Genomic DNA, 26835 nt, shown 5'->3' on the forward strand with positions numbered 1-26835 from the left:
GTTACAGTGAGGAGTGTGGGATATATCAGAGAGAGTTACAGTGAGGGGTGTGGGGTATATCAGAGAGTGTTATAGTGAGGGGTGTGGGGTATATCAGAGAGACTTACAGTGAAGGGTATATCAGGGAGTGTTACAGTGAGGGGTGCAGAGTATATCAGAGAGAGTTACAGTGAGGGATGTGGGATATATCAGCGAGTGTTACAGTGAGGGGTGTGGGGTATATCAGTGTGTTACAGTGAGGGGTGTAGGGTATATCAGTGAGTGTTACAGTGAGGGGTGTGGGGTATATCAGTGAGTGTTACAGTGAGGGGTGTGGGGTATATCAGTGAGTGTTACAGTGAGGGGTGTGGGGTATATCAGAGTGTTACACTGAGGGGTGTGGGGTATATCAGAGTGTTACAGTAGCGTACAGGAATATTGATTACCATAAATAAAAGGAGCTGTTTGTACCTGACTTGCTGGAGATGAGTTGATTCTACTGATGGTTCAGTTTGAGGGAGAACAGCACCAGACTGGCACTGCTCAGAGTGAGCGACATTTCTGAACATTTCGGACTCCTACCTGTTTGTTCAAGAGGCAGTGGAGGATAAAGATGAAAGCGCCTTGCAGGCTGTTGATGATTGTGAATATGTAGGCCATGGCGATGGTTTCTTTCTGAAAATGGAAAATCCCAAATATCCACGTACAGCCCAGGAGAAACAGCTGAGCGATGGCCGTAACTGTGAAAGACCTGCCAGTGGGGAAAGGGAAAGCAGTGAAGGGTCAAGTTGCTCATGGCATAAAGGAGTGCTCCTCCCACAGCTGGATGTCCTGGAACCACACGCACCTTGTAATAGAGCTCCCTCTAGTGGACTACTGCTCCACCTAGTGGACTACTGTGGTAATGCAACTGCTGATGTAAATACAACAAAAGTGTCATGTGATGACAGTTCCTGTTGGAGCCATCTTGTGTGTGTTTGATAGTGATTTCCAAATGTTCGTTGGCTGAGTTGTTCGAAGAAGTGTTTTCCACACATCAGTTTGAGGGCTACAAGGTCCAGGTCGGTGATTGGACCGTGGACAGATACAGCAGGAGCGGCGAGGTCGGGGCGAAGGAGCGGCGAGAGATTGTAGAGGGATGTGATCGGGGCCCGGGAGAGGCGAGAGTTCGGGGCCCAGAAGAGGCGAGGGCCCAGGGGCAGCACGGTCCAGCCCACACTGCAATATGTGTGCGCACTAGGTCCGTGCAGCAGAGCTGGTCTCCAGTCGTCTTGGTTAACCCTTGCCACTGGACCAAGACCTAGCTCTGTCAAGCCCGTGTGGTGGCTGGTGTGCAACGGCCACCCCACGTTAAAAAATCCACACACAGGATGTAATTCTGGACCTGGAATATTAGGTCCTTCATTGAAACACCTATGAACTCATCCCTTTTTGGCGTGGAAGCAAGTCATCCTCGATATGAGGGACTGCCTATGATGACGATGATGTTAGTGATGTTGTAAAGAATATATCACACACCTGATCTTCTTCAACGTAGGTTTGTCCTTCTTCAGAGTGGACATCTTCTTGGCCAGCTTGACCAGAGTTATGCAATAAAAAACGGCATTGATCTGAAAACAGAGGAAAAGTTCGGTTATGATCATCGCCAAAGGAACACCTCAGTCTTCTCAGAATTCTGTTAGCAACTCAAGAACCTTGGGGGCTGGAAATTCGCTGGGAATGCCGCCCCTGGCGAGGGTCGGAACGGGGTCGCTAAAGGGTTGGGAGCCGTGAGCTTTGGCATTGGTGCCGCTCGGCAAATTCAGTGTGGTGGTACCGGCGGCGCTGAGGAGCATCGCCCAGGAACGGCGCGGCGGTGTGTAATGCCCCCTGGTATCGAACCGCTTTCAAAATGTGTTGTGCGCTGAACCGGTCGCGCCCTCTAGTGACCCCGCCAGAGAACGCTGGCGTGCAGAGCTGTCCCGGCGGTGGTGAGGGAATGGGGTCAGAATGAGGTGACTGGATTTTTTTTCTTTTTGCGATTTAACTTTATTTGGGGTGAGTAACTTATGAGGAATGTTTTTTGTTCCGATTTTGTTTATGTTGCAGTGAGGTCTCTCTTCAGGCGCTGCGAAGCCGGCTCTTTAGCAACGGGGTTTTCAGTTGCTCGCCTGGCCTAGCGCCCCAAGAGAGGTGTGCAACGCCTCCCTTCGCGCTCCGCTCCACTCTTGGGGGCCCAGCTACTAAATACTTTGGCTGCTGACGCAAACCATTTCCCGGCGCTAAATTTATCCACTGCCCGACATTACCGCCTCTAAATACCCTCAAGATAATTTCCAGCCCACAGTCTATGATCAACGCCTGCTTGAACTTCTCCCAGGCCAGATACAGTGCGGGCTGGACACAGAGCAAAGTTCCCTCTGTGTTATCTCATTCAGCTCTCCCAGGCCAGATAAAGCACATGCGGAGTGACCTTAGTTAAGATGTGTGTAGATTGTAATCTCCATACTCTGCACTCTCACGCTTTGATTGAGCATGGGGCCATTCTCGGACACAGTCAGCTCTGCTTTTATATGGCGATTCAGAGCCAGTATTCATGTCAGACTGACTCCCCATAACTGAACCTGGCTCCCTTATCCTTGTGGCTCAATTTTCATGGGTGTACATTTTAATTTCGCACAAAGGTATAGAAGAAAGGAGTACCCATGCTCACTACTCAAAGCTGTGGCTCAGTGGGCAGCACATCTACTTTTGAGTCGGGAGGCTGTGGGTTCAAGTCCCATTCCAGGGACTTGAGCACATAAATCTAGGCTGACACCCCCAGTGCAGTGCTGAGGGAGCGCTGCACTGTCGGAGGTGCCGTCTCTCGCACGAGACGTTAAACCAACGTCACAAAAACAGATTATCTGGGTCATCATCACATTGCTGATTGAGGGAGCTTGCTGTGCGCAAAAATGGCTGCTGCATTTCCTACATTACAAGAGTGGCTGCACTCCCACTTTCCGGGACGGTAACCCCCAATTTATCGCGAGGGGTGAGACTTCTGTGCCTGGTGTAAAGTCTTGCGCGTAGCGAGTGATGGATAGCACCCTCAAGCCATTCAGTATCCAATTTCTCGGCCTACATCTTTTTCAGAAATTAATCTTGCCGATCCACCTACTTCACCATGTCCTATAATCTCTTCTCGCTCAAGTGTGTCCACTTCAGTGTCTGATAACCGACTCCACAACTCTATTACCCACCCTGGTTGAAAATGTTCCACCTGACTCTTCATTTTACACCCAGCTCCCCTAGTTTTTAACTTGAGTGTCCTTTAACCATTGACCTCGCATTAACTGCCGTGTGTGGAGGAGAGCTCCAAAATCCGACCGCCCTTTGCCTGTAGAAGCGTTTCCTAACTTCACCCCTGAAGTGAGCTGGTTAGGCTGGAGGGAAGGGCAGCTTGAGTTCCTTGCAGAGGGCAGCAGGTCAGGGGTGAAGGGGAGAGGCCGGGAAGAAAGAAGGTGCTGGGTAGCCTTCGGGGTATCAATGGGCTTCTCGGGCTTGTAGAAACACTTCTACAAGCGAAGGGTGGTCAAGGTTTGCAAGATGTGGTGTGGGACTTGAATCATGTGTAGGGGGCAATGTTCTGATCACGAGGTCCCGTGCAGGAAAGTGCAGTTGAGGTCAAAGATCAGCCATGATCTTATTGAATGGCGGAGCAGGCTCGAGGTGCCGAATGGCCCACTCCTGCTCCTATTTCTTATGTTCTTACACCGCTCACTAGCTGCTGCCACTAAAAGAGATACGGCGCATGTGTGCAGCAAATTTAAAAGGCCTGCACAGGGGAAAAAAAAAGACTTGCATTTATATAGCACCTTTCACAACCACCGGACATCTCAAAGCGGTTTACAGCCAGTTAAGTACTTTTGGAGTGTAGTCACTGTTATAGCGTGTGGCAAACCAGTCCCACCCACCCTTTCCTTCAACCACTGTCTGTCCCACCTGTGACAGAGACTGTAATTCCCGTATTGGACTGCACAGCAACTTAAGAACACAAGTTAAGAGCGGAAGCAAGTCTTCCTCAATTCCGAGGGGCTGCCTATGATGATGGGAACCACGGCAGCCAATTTGTGCACAGCAAGCTCCCACAAACAGCAATGTGATAACCACCAGATAATCTGTTTTTGTTATGTTGATTGAGGGATAAATATTGGCCCCAGGACACCGGGAATAAATCCCCCTGCTCTTCTTCGAAATAGTGCCGCAGGATCTTTTGTGTCCAACTGAGCGAGCAGGCAGGGCCTCGGCTTAAGGTCTCATCCGAAAGACAGCACCTCTGACAGTGCGGCACTCCCTCGCACTGCACCAGAGCGTCAGCCTAGAATATTTTTATGCTCACGCCCCTGGAGTGGGACTTGAACACACAACCTTCAGACGCAGAGGCGAGTGTGCTGCCCACTGAGCCACACAACTGAACATTAATAGGAGGGGGATCCAGGTTCACGGTTTTTTGACCATAACTCCTCGCTACCCCCCACCTCCCTCTCCCCGCCGCAGCTCTCCAAGATCGCGCCTCAGTATATAGATGTAAGTAACTTGTTACTTCAGTGCTACTCCGCAATAGTTGGCCCGCATCAGTTCCAGTAATAAGAGGTGCGATTAGCACGGATCGCCCTGCGTGATTCTCACCATTATAATGGCGCACACCGGGCCCAGGAAACTCCACAGGAAATGGTGTTCCAGAGACAGCCAGCAACTGCAATTGAAAAGAGAAAGATTATTAGCAGCCACTTACATTGGGAACCAGAGCTCATTGCAAATGAAGATGGGAGGAGAGGGTTGTCCAATGGGGAGCGATTGAGCAGACGAGGCCAATACTCTCTGAAGTTTAGAAGAATGAGAGGTGATCTCATTGAAACATACCAGATTCTGAGGGGGATTGATCTAAAATTCTTACAGGGCTTGACAGGGTAGATTCAGGGAGGATGTTTCCCTCTGGCTGGGGAGTCTAGAACCAGGGGTCACAGTCTCAGAATAAGGGGTCGGCCATTTGAGACTGAGATGAGGAGAAACGTCTTCACTCAGAGGCTGGTGAATCTTTGGAATTCTCTACCCCAGAGGGCTGTGGAGGCTCAGTCTTCGAGTATATTCAAGTCAGAATTCGTTAGCTTTTTGGACACTAAGGAAAGCAAGGGATATGGGGACAGTGCGGTGAAGGTGGAGTTGAGGTCGAAGATCAGCCGTGATCTTATATTGAATGGCGGAGCGGGCTCGAAGGGCCGATTGGCCGACTCCTGCTCGTATTTCTTATGTTCTTACAGTTCTAAACTAATATCTGCTTAAAAATGTGGCAGCATTGAGTTAACTGACCACACCTGGAATCTTTGGCCCTGATATTTATCGAGGCATAAATAATCGCGGAGCGGGGATTGGGGGTGGGGGGGGGTCCGAGAAGTTATGGTCAGGAAACCCGGAAGTGCAACAACCCACACCCACCCCAGATATGACTTAAGTCCCACAACACGTGGTTGACTTTTAATGGCCTTTGAAGTGGCCTAGGAATTCCCGCAGTTCCAACACATGTATCCACCGTCACCTTCCTTAGATTGCCCAGCGCAGAAACAGGCCAATCGGCCCAACCAGTCCGTTCCGGTGTTTATGCTCCACACCAGCCTCCTCCCACCCCTCTTCATCTAACCCTATCACCATCTCCTTCTAGTCCTTTCTCCCTCATGTGTTTATCCAGCTTCCCCTTAAATGCAGCGATACTATTCACCTCAACCACTCCCTGTGGTAGCGAGTTCCACATTCTCACCACTGTCTGGGTGAGGAAGTTCCTCCTGAATTTCTTATTGGATTTATAGGGCAACTAGTGATGGGCAGTAACTTTGGTATCACCCTGCTCCTGTTAAACAACTTAAAAATAAATTGTCTGGTGGAAGAGGTGACCAGCAGGACAGGAAGGGAAGGAAGGACAAGGCCAGGGTACGTTCCATTGCTGTCAAGAGGCAGATGCTGATGCTAACGGCAAAAGTAAAATACTGCGGATGCTGGAATCTGAAATAAAAGCAGAAAATGCTGGAAATCTCAGGCAGCATCAGTGGAGAGAGAAACAGAGTTAGTGTTTCAGGTCGGTGACCCTTCGTCAGAACCAGAAAAAGTTAGAGGCGCAACAGGTTTTTAAGCAAGTGTCGGGGTAGGGAAAGTAGGGGGGGAGGAGAGGAAAGAACAAAAGGGAAGGTCTGTGATAGGGTGGAAGGCAGGAGAGATTAGAGAGACAAAAGGGACGTTGGTGCAGGGCAAAAGAAGATGGTAATGGGACAAGTTAAGAAACAAAAGATGAGTCTAGATAGGGTGTAAATGGAGATGGCAGAATCATCAACAGCTGCCGTGGGAAAGAAGAAAAAAAAATAGAAAAAAAGAAAAATAATAGGGGCAGAGGTTATGGTTTGAAATTGTTGAACTCGATGTTGAGTCTAGAAGGCTGTATCGAGATGGTGATCCTTATCAGTAACAGGAAAGCTTTATGAACATGAAGCGGCCGAGACCTGTAACAACACCTCAGTCTTGCTGACTGCCCTACACTGCCCTGTCTGTTACCCTCACGGCGCTATTCAAAATTCTTGAAGAGCAGAAAGTAGAGGGTTTACAAAAAAGTTGACAGCAGGGATTTGGGAATCCTCAGCAAGGTGCCGAAAGCACGAGAAAGAACTTGCATTTCTGTAGCGCCTAATCGTGCTCTCAGGATGTCCCAAGGTGCTGCACATTCACTGGATTACTTTGACGTGCAGTCACTGTTGTTATATTGGCAAATGCGGATAACATAGAAAACAAACATAGAAACATAGAAAATAGGTGCAGGAGTAGGCTGTTCGGCCCTTCTAGCCTGCACCGCCATTCAATGAGTTCATGGCTGAACATGCAACTTCAGTACCCCATTCCTGCTTTCTTGCCATACCCCTTGATCCCCCTAGTAGTAAGGACTACATCTAACTCCTTTTTGAATATATTGATGCCCGGAAACAACACAGGTAAACAAGGCCATAAAAATGCAGACAAAGCAATGGATTTCATTTCTTGATGAATAGAATTGAAAAACAGAGAGCTTATATATCATCATAGGCAGTCCCTGGAACGAGGCCGACTTGCTTCCACATGAGTTCACAGATGTTTCGATGAAGGACCTGATGTTCCAGTCCTGAACTCCAATTGAAGGGGTGGAAGATGCCTGTGGGTGGATTTTTTTAACGTGGGGTGACCGTTGCACACCAGCCACCACACGGGCTTGACAGAGCTAGGCCTTTATCCAGTGGCAAGGGTTAACCAGGACGACTGGAGACCTGCTCTGCTGCACGGACCTAGTGTGCACACATATCACAGTGTGGGCTGGCCCGTGCTGCCCCTGGGCCCTCGGCTCTTCTGGGCCCATACCCTCATTTGCCGCACCTCCGCCATGATCTCACACCGCAGGATCACCCACCAAATCTCAGCCACGATCCCTCAACGTCATTCTGAAGGTCGTGGCGGAGGTGTGGCGGGTGATCGAGGTGGAGGAGCGTTGAGGGATTGTGGCTTATAGATAGAACCTTGGTTAGACCACACTGCACAGTTCTGGTCTCCATATTACAAAAAGGATAAGGCAGCATTGGGGAAAGTACAAAGGAGATTTAGATGGATGATACGAAGTACAGAGTACTAGAGTACTTAAGGAAGTGGCCCTAGAAATAGTGGATGCATTGGTGATCATTTTCCAACAGTCGATCGACTCTGGATCAGTTCCTATGGACTGGAGGGTAGTTAATGTAACCCACTTTTTAAAAAAGGAGGGAGAGAGAAAACAGGGAATTATAGACCTGTTAGCCTGACATCGGTGGTGGGGAAAATGTTGGAATCAATTATTAAAGATGTAATAGCAGCGCATTTGGAAAGCAGTGACAGGATCGGTCCAAGTCAGCATGGATTTATGAAAGGGAAATCATGCTTGACAAATCCTCGAGAATTTTTTGAGGATGTAACTAGTAGAGTGGACAAGGGGGAGCCAGTGGATGTGGTGTATTTGGACTTTCAAAAGGCTTTTGACAAGGTCCCACACAAGAGATTAGTGTGCAAAATTAAAGCACATGGTATTGGGGTTAATGTATTGATGTGGATAGAGAACTGGTTGGCAGACAGGAAACAAAGAGTAGGAATAAATGGGTCCTTTTTAGATTGCCAGGCATTGACTAGTGGGGTGTCACAGGGTTCAATGCTGGGACCCCAGCTATTTACAATATACATTAATGATTTAGACGAAGGAATTGAATGTAATATCTCCAATTTTGCAGATGACACTAAGCTGGGTGGCAGTGTGAGCTGTGAGGAGGATGGTAAGAGGCTGCAGGGTGACTTGGACAGGTTAGGTGAGTGGGCAAATGCATGGCAGATGCAGTATAATGTAGATAAATGTGAGGTTATCTACTTTGGTGGCAAAAACAGGAAGGCAGAATATTATCTGAATGGTGACAGATTAGGAAAAGTGGAGTTACAACGAGACCTGGGTGTCATGGTACATCCGTCATTGAAAGTTGGCATGCAGGTACAGCAGGCGGTGAATAAGGCAAATGGTATGTTGGCCTTCAGAGCTAGGGGATTTCAGTATAGGAGCAGGGAGGTCTTACTGCAGTTGTACAGGGCCTTGGTGAGGCCACAGCTTGAATATTGTGTGCAGTTTTGTTCTCCTAATCTGAGGAAGGACATTCTTGCTATTGAGGGAGTGCAGCGAAGGTTCACCAGACTGATTCCCGGGATGGCAGGACTGACATATCAAGAAAGATTGGATCGACTAGACTTATATTCACTGGAATTTAGAAGAATGAGAGGGGATCGCATAGAAACATATAAAATTCTGACGGGATTGGACAGATTAGATGCAGGAAGAATGTTCCCGATGTTGGGGAAGTCCAGAACCAGGGATCACAGTTTAAGGATAAGGGGTAAGCCATTTAGGACCGAGGTGAGGAGGAACTTCTTCACTCAGAGAATTGTGAACCTGTGGAATTCTCTACCACAGAAAGTTGTTGAGGCCAGTTCGTTAGATATATTTAAAAGGGAGTTAGATGTAGCCCTTACGGCTAAAGGGATCAAGGGGTATGGAGAGAAAGCAGGAATGGGGTACTGAGGGAATGATCAGCCATGATCATATTGAATGGTGGTGCAGGCTCGAAGGGCTGAATGGCCTGCTCCTGCACCTATTTTCTATGTCTCGATGTTTCTATGAAAACTGAGAGGTATAACTATCAGGAAAGACAGGGGTTCTTTTCTTTACAAAGGTTGAGGGGTGACCTAATAGAGGTCTTTAAAATTATGAAAGATTTTGATAGGGTAGAGAAGATAAAAAGAAAAAAAGACTTGCATTTATATAGCACCTTTTACGACCACCGGACGTCCCAAAGTGCCTTATACCCAATGAAGTACCTTTGAAGTGTAGTCACTGTTGTAATGTAGGAAACACGGCAGCCAATTTGCACACAGCAAGCTCCCACAAACAGCAATGTGATAATGACCAGATACTTTGTTATGTTGATCGAGGGACAAGCATTGGCCAGGAAACCAGGGATAACTCCCCTGCTCTTCTTCAAAGTAGTGCATGGGATCGCTAACATCCACCTGAGAGAGCAGACAGGGGCCCCGGTTTAACGTCTCCTCTAAAAGACAGTGTGGCACTCCCTCAGCACTGCACTGGGAGCGTCAGCCTCGATTTATTTTATGCTCAAGTTCCTGGAGTGGGCCTTGAACCCACAATCTTCGGAGTGTGGTACCCACTGAGCCACAGCTGACACTAATGGGAAGTTAGATAGGTACAGGTGGGGATGGGGGTGGCGGGGGGAGATTTGTGTGGAGCATAAAGACCAGCACGGACCTATTTATAATAGATAGAAAAAATCGTAAGGCTGGTGCATCGAGCATGTGGCTGATTGGAGATGATTGGAGATGATTGCTCCCCGAGTGGGGTGCGTTATCCCGAATGTGACTTGGGATCGCTGCGTTTGGATGAACTCTCGAGTCTCAAGCACCAGGGCTGTGTTGCGCCTATTGCGATTGCTTGCCTGTGGCACGGGAAGTGTTAAACCCTCGGTGGGCTGCCTTTGGTTGTGGTACACTTCATTTACAGGATGTCACGAAGGAAATGTTACATGCAAGTGAAGTGCAGAGGGCCTGTCACGTAGGGAAAGAGAGATTTAGGTCAGTTCCATCTGCCCGTGCCATGTGGTTTCTTCAAACTGAATGTCAAGCTCCTGATGTCGGCAGAGTCAATTAAACCTTGCAGCAGCCCCGAGTGTGGGTCTCTGCTGCATGTCCCCGAAGCCAAAGTCTCAGCTGTGTCTCTTGCTGACGTGGCATAGTCTTGCCATCTGTGCTGCTCAACTCTGTACTTCTTTCCCGCACCATTTTTCTCCTCCCCCCACATCGACTCAAGATGTGAAACCACGTATAAAGAGTCGGGGAAATCGGAGGACTTGGAGTGGAGGGTTGTAGGAGGGGGACCTAATCCACGTTAAAAAAAAATAATTGGGAGGGCTCAACAAGCCCCCTCATTGCCCTGGGGTTCTAACTTAGTGTGCCAAAAATAAATGCTTGTTTTTTCTTGAACAATTAATATGAGCTTCACCAAACAACTTTTGTTCTTTAGAAAGACATGGGGCACCTTTTATGTGGTCCAGTTCTGCTGCCCACATTGGTGAAGCCGGTACTGTTATTGTGGCCTCGTTGCTGTACCCATACTGGTGAAGCCTATACTGTCCTTGTGGCCTAGTTGCAGTACCCATATTGGTGAAGCCTGTACTGTTATTGTGGCCTAGTTGCAGTACCCACATTAGTGAAGCTTGTACTGTTATTGTGGCCTAGTTGCAGTACCCACATTAGTGAAGCTTGTACTGTTATTGTGGCCTAGTTGCAGTACCCACATTAGTGAAGCCTGTACTGTTATTGTAGCCTAGTTGCAGTACCCACATTAGTGAAGCTTGCACTGTTATTGTGGCCTAGTTGGAGTGCCCACACTGATCTGCCTTATTTTATATCTTTGTAATTAGTTTTGGTAAATGAACTCTAATTTCTACTCTGCACGTTATCTAACAATTTGACCTTCACCGGCAGCCCATGGCTGCTTGTTATCCGAGCCAAGTCAAAACTGCTTTTTGTGTACATCTTAAGCAGCTTCTAACATTCCCAGGCCCACAGAGAATCATGTGTAAAATTAGCTTGGTCAATGACTACAAATTGAATATATATATGAATCTCTAATGTTCTTCTGGTCTAGTTACTGGGCCCACATCGGTGAAGCCTGTACTGTTATTGTGGCCTAGTTAAAGGGCCCACACCAGTGAAGCCAGTACTGTTATTGTGGCCTACTTTCAGTGCCTACACCAGTGAAGGAGTTTTGAGGCGAATGAAGACGGCATCACAAATGAGTACAGAAAAGTCATGTTTGACAAGAAGGGCTTGATAAGTTCTAATAAATACCGAGCTGCGGTGGATTTACACAACTCAAGGAGCAGAGATTCTGAAGGTGTACTTGACAATTCCTGGAACCTAACCAGGAAACAAGGCTTAGAAAATGTTTGCAAAAGCAAAATACTTTTTGTGGATGCTGGAATCTGAAATAAAAACAGAAAATGCTGGAAATCTCAGCGGGTCAGGCAGCATCTGTGGAGCGAAGCAGAGTTAACGTTTCAGGTCAGCGAACCTCAGAAAATGCTTGCAGTGTCAACTTAACTGAATTCGACCAATTCCGGAAACCACATTAAAAAGAAAGAGTGACTTCCATTTTGAAAGGCCCGACAAAATCTAATTGTTGATGGTAACGCGTTAGCCAACATTCTGTGCTCAAGGCCCAGCCCTACTCCAAGACTTGAGCACATAATCTAGGTGGACACTGTTCAGTGACACTACTGAGGGAGTGCCGCACTGTCAGAGGGGCTGCCCATTGAAACATCGTACTGAGGGCCCGTCTGCCTGTCCAGATGCATAAAAAAAGATCCCATCGCACTGTACGAAGAGTGGGGGAGTATGTCCCGGCCAACATTTATTCCCCAACCAACGAAGGCCATAACTGGTAATTTACCTCAGTGCGTTCTTTGGGAGCTTGCTGTGCGCATTTATTGGCTGCCGCGTTTGCCTACATAACATCAGTGGCTACACTTCAAACGTACTTCCTTGACTGTGAAGTGCTCTGGGACGTCCCCAGGACAGAAATTTCTTTCTTGCTTGCAAAAGCATTTCCGTGCGTCTCAGTTTGATTTTTCCCTTCAATACTCAAGTCAGGATGTGGCTAGAATTTGCAATCACATGAGTTTCTAGAGATCTGAATTTAGTTTCTATTCCTCGCACGGCTAAGTGTGCCGTGCTCACCCAACGGGTGCCTCATAAATCTGCTCCTGATCGTTCTCCAGTCACCCTTGTTGGAAGGTGCCCGTGCGTGAATGTCAGTTGCGGACACAACCAGTCTCTGGGGTGGTAAACCCTCCCCTAGGTTGCTGACACAAATGAGGAACAGCCAATCGAATAAACTGCTGGAAGGCGGCTGGTCACTATAAAGAAAGACTTGCATTTATATAGCGCCTTTCACGACGTTCCAAAGTGCTTTACAGCCAATGAAGTACATAAGAACATAAGAAATAGGAGCAGGAGTAGGCCATTCGGCCCCTCGAGCCTGCTCCGCCATGTAATAAGATCATGGCTGATCTGATCTTGGCCTCAACTCCACTTCCCCACCTGCTCCCCATAACCCTTGACTCCTCTATAGTTCAAAGACCCCTCTATCTCCACCTTAAATATATTCAATGACCCAGCCTGCACAGCTCTCTAGGGTAGAGAATTCCAAAGATTCACGACCCTCTGAGAGAAGAAATTCCTCCTCATTTCCGTTTTAACTGGGCTTCCCCTTATTCTGAAACTATGCCCCATAGTTCTAGATTCCCCCACAAGGAGAAAAATTCTCTCTGCAAAGCCTCCTCAGAATTTTGTATATTTCAAGAAGATCACCTCTCAATCTTCTAAATTCCAATGAGTATCGGCCCAACCTGCTCAACCTTTCTTCATAGGAATCAACCGTGAACCTTCTCTGAACTGCCTACAATGCAGGCAGTACTTTTTTGAAATGTAGTCACTGTTGTAATGTAGGAAAAATGGCAGCCAATTTGCACACAGCAAGCTCCCACAAATGGCAATGTGATAATGCCCAGATAATCTGCTTTTTAGTAATGTTGGTTGAATATTGGCCAGGACATTGGGGGATAACTCCCCTGCTCTTCTTCGAAATAGTGCCATGGGATCTTTTACATCCACCTGAGAGAGCAGATGGGACCTCGGTTTAACGTCTCATCTGAAAGAGAGCACCTCTGACAGTACAGCACTCCCTCTGCTCTGCACTGGAGTGTTGGCCTAGATTTATGTGCTCAAGTCTCTGAAGTGGGACTTGAACCCACAACCTTCTGACTCAGAGGCGAGAGTGCTGCCCACCGAGACATATCTGGCATCTATGGAGGTCGCGCCTTAAAGGAAAGAGGGGAGGGAATTGGAATCGAAAGTGTCATCCATGGTGGAATTGCGACCAACGTATTCATCACGCGGGACAAGTGTTGAGCACTTATACTTAACCCTTAATTCTCGGGGATCTATTAAAACCCAGGACGATGGTACCTACTGTTTGCTTGTGCCGTAGCCCTTCCAATTCGCAGCGGCTGATATTCCAACAACCAGGATAGGGAGCCCATAGCCAACTGGGAACATGTGCCGCTTTCTGAGGCACCCTGCGTTGAAAACCTTCACCACCATGAAGTAGAGCTGTATCCCCTCCAGACACATCCAGGCAAACACGGTCAGGAAGAAATAATGCAGGAACCCAGCGATGATTGCGCAAGCAAGCTGAAAAAAGAACAATGCCGTCATGTATCGAATGTTGCCTTCTGATCTGTGTGTATATTCTTTTTAATTCATTCACGGGACTGGAGAATTTTGGCTCTGAGGAAAGATTGGATCGGCTGGAATTGTTTTGTCTGGAACAGAGGAGGCTGAGGGCAGGCCTCATTGAGGTGTATAAAATTATGAGGGGCCTAGATCGAGTGGATAGGAAGAGCCTATTTCCCTTGGCAGAGGGGTCTACAACCAGGGGGCATAGATTTAAGGTCATTGGTAGGAGGTTTAGAAAGGATTTGAGGGGAAATTCTTTCACCCAGAGGGTGGTGGGGGTCTGGAACTCACTGCCTGAAAGGGCGGTAGAGGCAGAAACCCTCACCACATTTAAAAAGAACTTGGATGTGCACCTGAAGAGTTGTAACCTACAGGGCTAGGGACCAAGAGCTGGAAAGTGGGATTAGGCTGGGTAGCTCTGTGTCGGCCGGCACGGACATGATGGGCTGAAATGGCCTCCTTCCGTGCTGTAAATTTCTATGATTCTATGATATTGATGACCTGGACTTTGCTCTCATGCCTTTTTCTAACCTTTAGTCTGATTTTATTTTAATTGCTTCCCCTCCCCACCCCCCACACCCAGCCCTTTATTGGTTTAGAATTCTTTCTTTCATCCTACTGAGCTTTTCAGCTGAGACCCTGCACCCAGCCCGGTGAAGCATGGCCCAGTTTTGCAGCCGGCAACACTAGCCCAATGGGTCGAACATTGCGACTTCTCTGGGTCTGTACGATGTGCGCATGTACCGAAAACCAGCTTTTCCGATCTGTCAAAACGTCTTTTGACTGATTGCACGCATCCCCGGGAGAAGGACATCCGCGGGGCAGAGATTGGGCTATTTGCTCAACTCTTGCCCAGCGAATGTCCTTCAAAGTCTTATACCTGGTAAAAGCAGGCGCCTAGCTTACTTTTACCAGCGTAAGAGTTTGTAAACATAGAAAAAATAAATTCAATCACTCATTTTTTATTAAAGACCCTGTCCATTAAGTTAAGTTTATTTTTAGCCCTATTAAAACATGTTAAAAAAAATTAAAATAAATCACTTTTTTTCTAAAACATTTAATTACATTCAATTTCAATTAATTTTAGATATGTGAGGTGTTTTTAAAATTTATTGTGTTGTGTTTGTGTTTTGTGGGGGCGGGGGGTTCTCATTGATAGTAATGGGAGTACAGAGTTCCCATGAAGGGTCATCGACCCAAAACGTTAGCTCTGTTTCTCTCTACAGATGCTGCCTGACCCGCTGAGATTTCCAGCGTTTTCTGTTTTTATCCCATTATTATCAATGAGGATACTAAATGTCCATTGGTGGTCCAGGCCCACGTGATCCCAGGACACGAATACATACCTGGAAGACATGTTTCCTGTATGCTGGACTGCGAAACTAGGCTTCCGACCAGAAACCTACGTTCCTCCTGGACCACCAGGTATTTTCGATAAAACAAATTCCGATTGGAGGCGTTTGTCCGAAGGAAGCCCCCGACCGCAATTTTCCCCCCTAATGTTTCTTCCTCCACGAACTGAAACCCAGCCATTGTTAGACAGACAATGTTAGTGTTTGGCGTCTAGGTCAAACACTCTACGTGGTGGCCCCGACCTGCGAGAGACCATCAGCGGCAAGTCAGGGCCATAAAAGGAACGGCGAGCAGCGGCCATGGGCAGCGTGGCAGCGTACCACGGCAAGGTACAGCGTGAGCTGGGTGCATGAGGGTGACGGCAGAGAAGAGGGACCCCATCAAGGTCCAGGCCGGTGATTGGAGCACGGGCAGATACAGCAGGAGCGGCGAGATCGGGGCGAAGGGGCGGCAAGAGATTGTAGAGGGACGCGATTGGGGCCCAGTAGAGGTGTGAGCTCGGGGCCCAGAAGAGGCGAGGGCCCAGGGGCAGCACGGGTCAGCCCACACTGCGATATGTGCGCGCACTAGGCCCGTGCAGCAGAGCTGGTCTCCAGTCGTCTTGGTTAATCCTTGCCACTGGACCAAGACCTAGCTCTGTCAAGCCCGTGTGGTGGCTGGTGTGCAACGGCCACCACATGTTAAAAAAGTCCCCGCACAGGCATCTTCCACCCTTCAGGATGTAGTTCGGGACCTGGAATATCAGGTCCTTCATTGAAACACCTGTGAACTCATCCCTTTTTGGCGTGGAAGCAAGTCATCCTCGATACGAGGGACCGCCTAGGATGATGATTTATCCGGTGTCCACGGATGTTACAACTTAAGCGAGAGAGTGGTGCTGAGTATTGGCTTACCTTGTTACTAGTCTGAGAAATGCCAACGAGGAACAGGAGCTCTGCCAGGAACAGGCACAGGCACAGGTGGGCGTGGATAGTGGTCCGCGTGCCTTGAATCGCCCGGCACAACAAGAAGGTGACAAACGCAATGAAGAGACACACGAGTGAGATGATGATTCCAATGTACGAAATGAGGTTAAGGTTCAACAGATGCCAAGGGTCCTGCAGGGGGAGAAGGAGGAGGACCATTGTAAACACCAGATCGCCGTTGAACATCTCCACGCAGAACTCAAACACCTTCAAATCGCCGCTCGCTTCTACTCTGCTCATCCCATTTTATAACTACGCAAACTTCGGGTTTATTTCTGGAAATATAGAATTGAAAAGTCGGGAAGTTATGCTAAACCTGTATCGAACCTTAGTTAGACCAAACTTGGAGCACTGCTTACAGTTCTGGTCGCCATATTATAAAAAGGATATAGAGGCACTGGAGAGCGAGCAGAGAGGATTTACAAGGATGACACCAGAAATACGAGGGTATACATATCAGGAAAGGATGAACAGGCTGGGTCTCTTTTTTTCTTGTGAAAAGAAGGCTGAGGAGTGAGCTAATAAAGGTCTTTAAAATTATGAAAGGTTTTGATAGAGTGGATATAGAGAGAATGTTTCCACTTGTGGGGAAGAGCATAACTGGAGGCCATCAATATAAGATAGTCACCAAGAAATCCAAGAGGGAATTCAGGAGAAACTTCCTTCCCCAAAGAGTGATGAGAATGTGGAACTTGCTACCACAGGGAGTGGTTGAGGCAAATAGATGAATAGTATCGATGTATTTAAGGGGAGGTTAGACAAACATATGAGGGAGAAGGGAATAGAGAGTTACGCTGATAGATTTAGACAAGGAAAGATAGGAGGAGGCTCGAGTGGAGCATAAACGCCGGCATGGACTGGTTGGGTCGAATGGCCTGTTTGCCGTGTATCCCATGTAATCCTGTGTCTTGCAATCCATTGTTTTGCCAGTCTGACCCACACAGGATGGTTCCCGGTCTATTCCAAAATGGAGGGATGAGAATTCCTTTGGAATTTTCCTGTCCAGCATCTGAGACCCTGGTTGAGAATCTTCACCAGGCATAAGACACTCTGAGCTCATCTATTAACCTGGGGAATACGGTACTGAGATGCGCAGACCAACATGGTCCCAGGTTCAATTCCCATCTGTGCCCAGATAGTCCACCTCAGTTGGGAGGTTGTTGAGAGGCTTCAACGGACCTCGGCAACCCAGTTAAGAGGCAATCACCCATGGTTTGCACTTCTGCTCATTATCCAGTCAACCCTATTGTTTGTATGTTAGTCTTTATTACAAAGGGATTGCCCTTTAAGAGTATAGAAGTCTTACTACAATTATATAGGGCTCAGGTGAGACCACACCTGGAGTATTGTGCACAGTTTTGGTCTCCTTACTGAGCGAAGGATATATTTGCCATAGAGGAAGTGAAATGAAGGTTCACCAGATTCCTGGGTTGGGGGGATTGTTCTATGAGGAGAGATTGAGTAGACTAGGCCTAATTTCTCTAGAGTTTAGATGAGAAGTGATCTCATTGAAACATACAAAATTCTTACGGGGATTGACAGGGTGGATGATGGGTGAATGTTTCCCCTGGCTGGGGAGTCTAGAACCAGGGGTCACAGTCTCAGAATTAGGGATCGGCCATTTAGGACTGAAATGAGGAGAAATTTCGTCATTCAAAGGGTGGTGAATCTTTGGAATTCTCAAAGGGCCTGCTCCTATTTCTTCTGTTCTTCTGTTCAATGTAGATATTGGGTAAAGACATGATTAGGCTCAATTGTGATGGCCTTCCTGGTCGGGCAGCCTATCGACAACCTTTTACTTATCTATAGTGTACTCATGCCCAAGAAGACATCTCAAAGCACCTCACAGTGCAGAGGGGATAAAATAATCCATGGAAAGCCAGGAAAGGAGTTAGAAGGTCATGTTAAAAGCATCGGGAATAGAGAGTTCTTCGAAGCCATTTGAAAGCAGGGTAAAGCCCTGAGGTGACCATGTGGGTATGGAAAGAGAGACTTTGGGAGGAGTTGTCTTCCTTATGACGGTGATAAATGAAAACAGTGCCGTAGAGATGGAATGCCGAGAAGAGTCACTGGAAGAGGATGGAGTGGTGGGCAGTGTCAAGGGTCACTGAGAGGCCAAGGGAGTTGAGGAGAGACAATGAACCCATGGTCACAGAGTAGCCTCACACATAAAGGATGGATGGTTGCCGTACCTGCAGGACAGGTGCACGAGTCAGCACCTTCAGGAAAGGATGGCAGGCCATTGGGAGGAGCAAAGATTGCCTTCCCCGTGTCAATTACACCTATGTTGACCCTCTGCTTCAGCTTCTTAAATGTCTGCACCTCATTAACAATGTTGGGCCGAAAATTGCGGCCTTTCTGGGTCGTACGATGCACGCGCACCCTGCGAGGCCTCGCAAATGCCGCTTCTCGGGATGCGATGTGCACGTGCCGAGAACGTGCTTTACCGATTGGTCAACAGGTCTTTTGACTGATCGCACACATCTCCGGGAGAAGAACATCCACGGGGCAGAGATTGGGCTGTTTGCCCAACTCTTGCCCAGCGAATATCCTTCATACTCTTACGCCCGGTAAAAGCAGGCGTATAGCTTACTTCTACCAGCGTAAGAGTTTTAAAACATAGAAAAATTAAATGTAATCATTATTGTTATACTAAAAACCCTGTCCATTAAGGTAAGTTTAATTTTAACCCTATTAAAACACTTTTAAAAAAATGTTCAAAAAATAATTCCTTTTCTAAAACAATTCAATTTCAATTAATTTTAAGTATATGAGGTGTTTTTTTAATTTATTGTTTTGGGGGGTATTCTCATTGATAGTAATGGGAGCCCGTACAAACAGAGCTCCCATTATTCTCAATGAGAATACTGCATAGTGATTGGTGGTCCAGGCCCATGTGATCCCAGGATGCACATACATGCCTGGAAAACATGTTCCTGTACACTGGACTACGTAACTAGGCCTCCAACCGCAATCCTACGTTCCTCCGAGACCACCAGATATTTTCGTTAAAACAATTCCGTTCGCCCGAAGGAAATCTCCGACTGCAATTTCCTCCCCCCGCCACCCCACCTCCCCCCCATGTGCGTCCTGCCCAACTTTCTGTTGTCATGATTTATCGTCAAGCTCAATTGTCAACATTTAACACTGAAAGGCCCTATATAAACATTTAGAATGGAGATCCTGTATGTAAACAATTGCCTGTAACAGTGTCCCGGCCTGCAAGACCATCAGCAACGTGCAAGGCCATTAGAGGGAGCAACGTGCGGTGGCACTGCAGGAGGGCAACGGCTGCGAAGAGGGCAACTGGATTGGACGTCACCATAACCCAGGTCGCTGATTGCAGCGTGGGCAGGTACAGCTGGAGCGGCGAGGTCGGGACGGAGGAGCGGCGAGAGAATGTAGAGGGGTGTGATCGGGGCCCAGGAGAGGCGAGGGCCCAGGGGCAGCACGGGTCAGCCTACACTGCGATATGTGCGCGCACTGGGTTCGTGCAGCGGAGCTGGTCTCCAGTTGTCCTGGTTAACCCTTGTCACTGGACCAAGACCTAGCTCTGTCAAGCCCGTGTGGTGGCTGGTGTGCAACGGCCACCCCACGTTAAAAAAATGCACGCACAGGCATCTTCCACCCTTCAGGATGTAGTTCAGAACCTGGAATATCAGGTCCTTCATTGTAACACCTGTGAACTCATCCTTTTTTGGTGTGGAAGTGAGTCACCCTCGATACGAGGGACCGCCTAAGAGAAGTAACAGTATAGTTACATCCTCTGGCCAGTAGGTGGCATGTATACTGAGTTTCTGAAGTATCATTACCAATTCTGTCGCCATCTTGTGTATATGTGAAAACACCACCGCAGGTCGGGGCTATCAATAGAGCTGGAGCGCCGGGCCCTGGAACATCGTGGGCGAAGGTGTAGCAAATGAGGGTATGGGGCCTAGAAAGGGTGAGGGCCCAGGGGCAGCACGGACCAGCCCACACTGCGATATGTGCGCGCACTCGGTCCATGCAGCAGCGCTGGTCTCCAGCCGTCCTGGTATCAACCCTTGCCACTGGATAAAGGCCTAGCTCTGTCGAGGCCGTGCGGTGGCTGGTGTGCAATGGTCACCACGCGCTAAAAAAAATCCACGCACAGGCATCTTCCAACCCCTCAATTGGAGTTCAGGACTGGAACATTGGGTCCTCCATTGGAACATCTGTGAACTTGTGGAAGCAAGTCATCCCCGTTCCAGGGACCGCCAATGTACATAAACACTTATATTTATCAACAGGCCATGAGCAACGCTACGGACAATTTATTAGTGAAATAAAACATTCTGTTGGTATCGGATAGTTAGATGATGTGCCGCAGCTCTCAAAGAACCTCCCTGCCCCGGGGTGTACTATACCTGGGTTTCGTACAGTGCCATTAGCACTGCGAAGCTGGTCAAGTGCGTGCACTTGCAGGTGGTGTGCGTAGCGTTAGATTTCAGCACAGTGCAGCCTCTCCGCGACCAATGGCTCCCAAACCCTGTGCGGTTTAGTGCGACACAGACCACCCGGACTCGAGACTTCTTCTCCTGGATTGAGGAGACAACAGGTTAATCTTCACTTTTTTTTGCTTATACTCAACAAGGTAATGCAGCGTTCAGTCACCTCTACAAGCAGAGACACTGCCCTGGCAACAGCACCCATAAGGGCCGGATTTTCGGCTCAGCTCATTTCAGGGCGGTAATGGCGGCGGGGCGGTAAAGTTTGCGCCTGGGAACAGTTTGCGCCTCAGTCAGCAAAATTGGGCAGCTGGGCCCAGAGTGTGGAGGAGAGGGGGAGGGGGGGGGGCGCTAAGGCCCATTGTAAGGGCGCTCGGCTGGCTGAGAGTGCGAAAAACCCGAGCGAAACAGTCGGCCTCGGAGCGCCCTGAGAGAAGCCTGGGGAGGGGGACGAAAAAACCTGAGCTAAAAACACCCGAAACATTCCCGACGCATAGCCCACACACCACCACCAACATAAAAGGCAAAAAACAAAATAAAAGAAAAAGCGATCACACTTGCCTGAGGTGGACATCACTGACCTCACTGCAGCCGGTATAAATCGGACCGCCCGCTTTCCCAGGCGGCCCCAGCAGGGGGCGCTGCGGGGCGTACGGATCGGGCGGGAGTCAAAAAGTGAGTCGGTCAGTGTCGCAACCAGCGACGTTGCACACCGGCTCAGCTCTTCCAGGCGGTAATGCTCTGTGCCGAAACCGACCCCGAAAATCCCCGGCGGGGCACTGGAAGCTGACCGCCCGCCTGGAAGAGCTCGCCGCCGCCATTGCCGCTCCTCCGGGGCGAAAACAGAGGCGGTCTTCGCCGGAAAATGCAGCCCCTAGTCTCCAGTCTATCCCGTTCCCTTTAACAAGACAACTACCTTTTCCTCTTTCGGACATGGTGGTGAGGTGATCCTGGGGAAAGCAGCAGCAGAAGGGGGTTACCGCTGCTCAGGGCGGGTCAATTGTGCAGCTTTAGCTGGTTAAACCCCAGCACACACTTTGGTAAACCTTGCTCGCCTCTATCTGTGCTGAACTTATTGAAGTGGGATGTCTCATGGATCCTACATGGTTACTGCTTGTGCTATTACAAGGTGTGCCACCAGAGGGCACCTCAGTGGGAGACTAGTAGGTTACCTGTAAAGGTGTGCCTGGCCTAGTATAAAAGGCAGGCCACCCAGGTGTCATCCTCCCTCTGGAGTTATCCATAAAGAACTAAGGTCACTACAGTTCGAGTACAACACATTGCCTCGTGAAGTCATTATCAGAGCATCTAAAGACATAACAGAATGTGTTCCAATGGGGAGGGTGTGTGCACTTCATTTTTGAGCAGAGACGTGGAGTTCTCAGCAGCTCGAATGTGCTCAATCTCTCCTTGTGCCCGGCACCTGACTGAGCAAAGAAAGAATTGCTGGGGTAGAGTTTGAGAGGCCGAAATTGCCCCCTGCTGGAAACGGAGCGCGCGCACCATCTCCCGGGTCCGTGGTTTTCACTGGCACGGGGGGATGAGGTGGCCTCTTGAGCGAAATTCCGCTCTTTGGCTTTTTTTTGGGGCGAACCGGAAGTCGCTCATAATGGGGGCGGTTGTGTGGGGGGTGAGCGCACTAAGGGGCGGAAGTTGGGGGGGGGGGGAGGGGCAGAGTGGCTGCCGCTGTCACTCATCCGCGTAACGCTGATGACATCATCGCGGCGCGCGTCACCACGGCTCTCCCCATCACTTAAAGGGGCGAGCCTGCACAGTTTCTAAAGTTCGGTCCGCTGGGCCACCGGGGAAGGTCTCGGCCGGGCTGCCTTTAGGTGGCCCGACCGAACCCGGGGGGGGCATACTTGTTGGCCCGACCTGGCAGTCGGCAAACAAAAAAAAAAAATGGCATCAGCGGCAGTGCGCCCTCCCCTTTAATGGAAGCCGGTGCGGCCGCCCCTTTAATGGAAGCCGCAGCACCATTGCAGAAGGCCCACAGCCTCACTGGGCCGTCGGAGAAAGGCAGCTTTTGGCACCACTCGGAGGGAGGAAGATTTTCCCGGCGGAATATCGCCGTCGGGGGAGGGGGGGGACATCGGCGGTGCGTACTGTGATGACACACTAGGACGGATCGGCAGCAGCAGAGCGGTATTGGGGGAGAGCCGGTCACTGCGAGATACCGCAGGAGCGGAATTTTCAAAATGGCGGCCATTCCACGAAAAATCGGCGGCCAGTGCACTCCGCCGATCTCCGGCGGTAACAGGCTTTAAGGGAAGGAGCAATTTTGGCTCATTGGTCTCATTGCTAAGGAAGGATATATTTTTCTTGGAGGGGGGGGGGTGCCACAAATGTTCACTAGACTGGTTCCTGGGATGAGAGGGTCGTCCTATGAGGAGAGAATGAGTAGACTAGGCCTATATTCTCTGGAGTTTGGAAAAATAAGAGGTGATCTCATTGAAACATAGAAGATTCTGAGATGGATTGACAGGGTAGATGCAGGGAGGATGTTTCCCCCTGGCTGGGGAGTCTAGAACCAGGGGTCACAGTCTCAGAATAAGGGGTCGGCCATTTGGGACTGAGCTGAGGAGAAATTTCTTCACTCAGAGGGAGGTGAATCTTTGGAATTCTCTCCCCCAGAGGGCTGTGGAGGCTCAGTCTTTGAGTATATTCAAGACAGAGCTCGATAGATTTTTGGATACTGAGGGATATGGGGACAGTGAAGGAAAGTGGAATTGAGGTAGAAGATCAGCCATGATCTTATTGAATGGCGGAGCAGGCTCGAGGGGACGTGTGGCCTACTCCTGGTCCTATTTCTCATGTTTTTATATTCTAAACTAGTTAGAGAGGCAGCACTGATCCAACATTAAATCCTTAAGTTACACTAATGCATGGAGAAGATGTTTCCATGTGTGGAGGAGACAAAAACTAGAGGCCATAAATATAAGATAGTCACCAATAAATCCAATAGGGAATTCAGAAGAAACGTCTTTACCCGGAGAGTGGTGAGAATGTGGAACTCGCTCCCACAGGGAGTGGTTGAGATGAATGGCATAGATGCATTTAAGGGGAAACTAGACAAGCACGTGAGGGAGAAGGGAATATAGGTGAATGGAATGTTGGCCTTCATTGCGAGAGGGATGGAGTACAAAAGCAGGGAGGTCCTGCTGCAACTGTACAGGGTATTGGTGAGGCCGCACCTGGAGTACTGCATGCAGTTTTGGTCGCCTTACTTAAGGAAGGATATACTGGCTTTAGAGGGGGTACAGAGATGATTCACTAGGCTGATTCCGGAGATGAGGGGGTTACCTTATGATGATAGATTGAGTAGACTGGGTCTTTACTCGTTGGAGTTCAGAAGGATGAGGGGTGATCTTATAGAAACATTTAAAATAATGAAAGGGATAATAGACAAGATAGAGGCAGAGAGGTTGTTTTCACTGGTCAGGGAGACTAGAACTAGGGGGCACAGCCTCAAAATACGGGGAAGCCAATTTAAAACTGAGTTGAGAAGGAATTTCTTCTCCCAGAGGGTTGTGAATCTGTGGAATTCTCTGCCCAAGGAAGCAGTTGAGGCTAGCTCATTGAATGTATTCAAATCACAGATAGATAGATTTTTAACTAATAAGGGAATTAAGGGTTATGGGGAGCGGGCGGGTAAGTGGAGCTGAGTCCATGGCCAGATCAGCCATGATCTTGTTGAAGGCCCGAGGGGCTAGATGGCCTACTCCTGTTCCTAATTCTTATGTTCATATGTTCTGATAGGGTGAGGGTTGGGAGGAGGTTCGTGTGGAGCATAAACGTTGCCATAGATCAGTTGGGCCGAATGGCCAGTTTTTGTGCTGTAGACTGAACGTGTCAGCTGTGACTCAGTGGGCAGCACTGTCGCCTCTGAGTCAGAAGGTTGTGGGTTCAAGACCCATTCCAGGAACCTGAGCATAAAAATCCAGGCTGACACTCCCAGTGGAGTGCGAGCACTGCACTGTTGGAGGTGCCGTCTTGTGGATGAGACATTAAACTGAGGCGCTGTCTGCTCTCTCAGGTGGATGTAAAAGATCCCATGGCACTATTTCAAAGAAGAGCAGGGGTTTTTTGACTGGCTGATGTTTATCCCTCAACCACTATCACTAAAACAGATTATCTGGGTCATTATCATGTTGCTGTTTGTGGGAGCTTGCTGTACGCAAATTGACTGCCGCGTTTCCCACATTACAACCGTGACTGCACTCCACAAGTACTTCATTGGCTGTAAAGTACTTTGGGACGTCCGATGGTCGTGAAAGGTGCTATATAAATGCAAGGGATTCTTTCTTTTAGACTCGCTGCGAGACCTCACTGACCTTTTCGTTTCGGAACGTGATGTTGACGGGCTCGACGAGGGTCTGGCCGTTTTTCCGGGTCGATGCTGCGGTCAATACGTGCGAGTTCAGCCGCAGGTTCCCCTCCTCGTCATCCAAGGAGACGTTGAGCACGGCGTCCACCTGCGAGAAGGCGATCAGCGCCACGCCAGCAAAACCTGCAGAACCAGCGCAGATCTGACAGTCATCACCCTATCCCGGCCGCGTGGTATCCATGGCAACAGCTCCCCCCGCCCCAGCACTCTGCAGCCTGTTAACTGTTTGCGGCCTAGTCGGCCTACACAAATGGTTTGGGTCATGTATTTACTGGAGCAAAGGCCAACGGCAATGCTTTGAGCCTATCGTGCCTATGCAAACATCTTCCTTTGCAGTGACTGAGTACTATCGCCTCTGAGTCAGAAGGTAATGGGGCAAAACTTAATGGTAGGGTTTCAGCACATAATCCAGTCCAGTGCAGCGCTGAGGGAGCGCTGCACTGTCGGAGGTGCCGTCTTTCAGATGAGACGTTAAACCGAGGCCCCGGTCTGCCCTCTCAGGTGGACGTAAAAGATCCCGCGACAAACTATTTCGAAGAAGAGCAGGGGAATTATCCCTGGTGACCTGGGGCCAATATTTATCCCTCAACCAACGTCATTAAAAAAAACAGATGATCTGGGTCATTATCACATTGCTGTTTGTGGGAGCTTGCTGTGCGCAAATTGGCGGTTGCGTTTACCTACATTACAACACTGACTACACTTCAAAAAGTACTTGATTGTCTGTAAAGCGCTTTGGGACATCGTGAAAGGTGCTATATAAACACAGTCTTTCTTTCTCTGTAAGAGATCCTATGGAACTGATGTTCTGTTTAAGCTTTGCGGCACGCAGCTCTGTGAACCTCCTGCTGCTCAGACGCAGGCTGGCTTTTCAGTGAGGAAAAACCGTGTATGTACGGCACTATTCCGAAGAAGAGCAAGGGAGCGCTCCCCAGTGTCCTGGCCAATATTCTTCCCTCGATCAACATCACTCTACACAGATTGACCAATCGTTAATTTCATTTCTGGTCAGAGGGACCTTGTACAAATTGGCGACCGCATTTGCCTCCATGACGGAATTTCAAAAACGCATTCAGATATTGTGAGCAAGATATTAACTGAATTGGCAAAAGAACCAGAGGAGAGATGAGGTTAACAAAAAAGGGTTATGCAGCGAGTTGTTGTGATCTGGAATGCATTGCCTGAAAGTGTGATCGTAGTGGATTGAACAGGAATTGTCAAAAAGGTATCAGACATATACTTGAAAGGAAAAAATTGCAGGGCTACGGGGAAAGTGAGACTAATTGCATAGCACTTTCTAAGCGCTGGCACAGGCACGATGGGCCGAATGGCCTCCTTCTGTGCTGTAAGATTGTGTGAAAGCAATAAGGCAAGTTCTCTCTCTATAGTTTTGTCTATTTAGCCACTTTTCACAGTTGGCTGTGAAGCAACTAAGTTTGGAGAAAAACTCCACAAAGTTGCGACATTTGATTAAAACCACACAAGGTTGTTTGATGAAAATCAAATATAAATTATAAAGGACCGTGTAATGTATGCACCGGTGAGTATGCTCACAGGTTTGTAGAGCTGTTGCATTGTGAGTGGCTCAACCAGTCACATGATGTTCACCAGTCAGTTGGGTCTCGGTCATCCAGGATGAGCTATGCAGTTGTGAGCCTAGTGGATGAACTGGTCATGTGTAGTGTGATTGTTAAACTTTTGCTAATAAACCAACTAGTTCTTAATAGCAAAGAACCCATGAAGCAAATACATTACAGACCGGTTCAAATCAGAAAAT

General features: G+C 48.6%; 1 protein-coding gene across 5 annotated transcripts in view; it reads right to left on the reverse strand.

Annotated features, from left to right (window-relative positions):
- The window catches only part of LOC139237979 (adhesion G protein-coupled receptor E2-like), a 121589-nt gene that overhangs the window by 8928 nt on the left and 85826 nt on the right, over positions 1-26835 (reverse strand). For 3 of the 5 annotated variants that reach the window (XM_070867343.1, XM_070867342.1, XM_070867344.1), the window contains 7 exons: positions 25006-25181; positions 20591-20761; positions 16134-16337; positions 13622-13842; positions 4630-4696; positions 1498-1589; positions 562-730 (listed from right to left, as the gene is read on the reverse strand). In XM_070867343.1, coding sequence (XP_070723444.1) covers positions 562-730; positions 1498-1589; positions 4630-4696; positions 13622-13842; positions 16134-16337; positions 20591-20761; positions 25006-25181 — 1100 coding nt within the window. Of the gene's footprint in view, positions 1-561; positions 731-1497; positions 1590-4629; positions 4697-13617; positions 13843-16133; positions 16338-20590; positions 20762-25005; positions 25182-26835 lie in introns of those variants that run through there. The other 2 variants (XM_070867345.1, XM_070867346.1) reach the window with 2 other exon arrangements.

The sequence above is a fragment of the Pristiophorus japonicus genome, chromosome 24 (assembly GCF_044704955.1).
Source record: "Pristiophorus japonicus isolate sPriJap1 chromosome 24, sPriJap1.hap1, whole genome shotgun sequence".
Classification (NCBI taxonomy): domain Eukaryota; kingdom Metazoa; phylum Chordata; class Chondrichthyes; family Pristiophoridae; genus Pristiophorus; species Pristiophorus japonicus.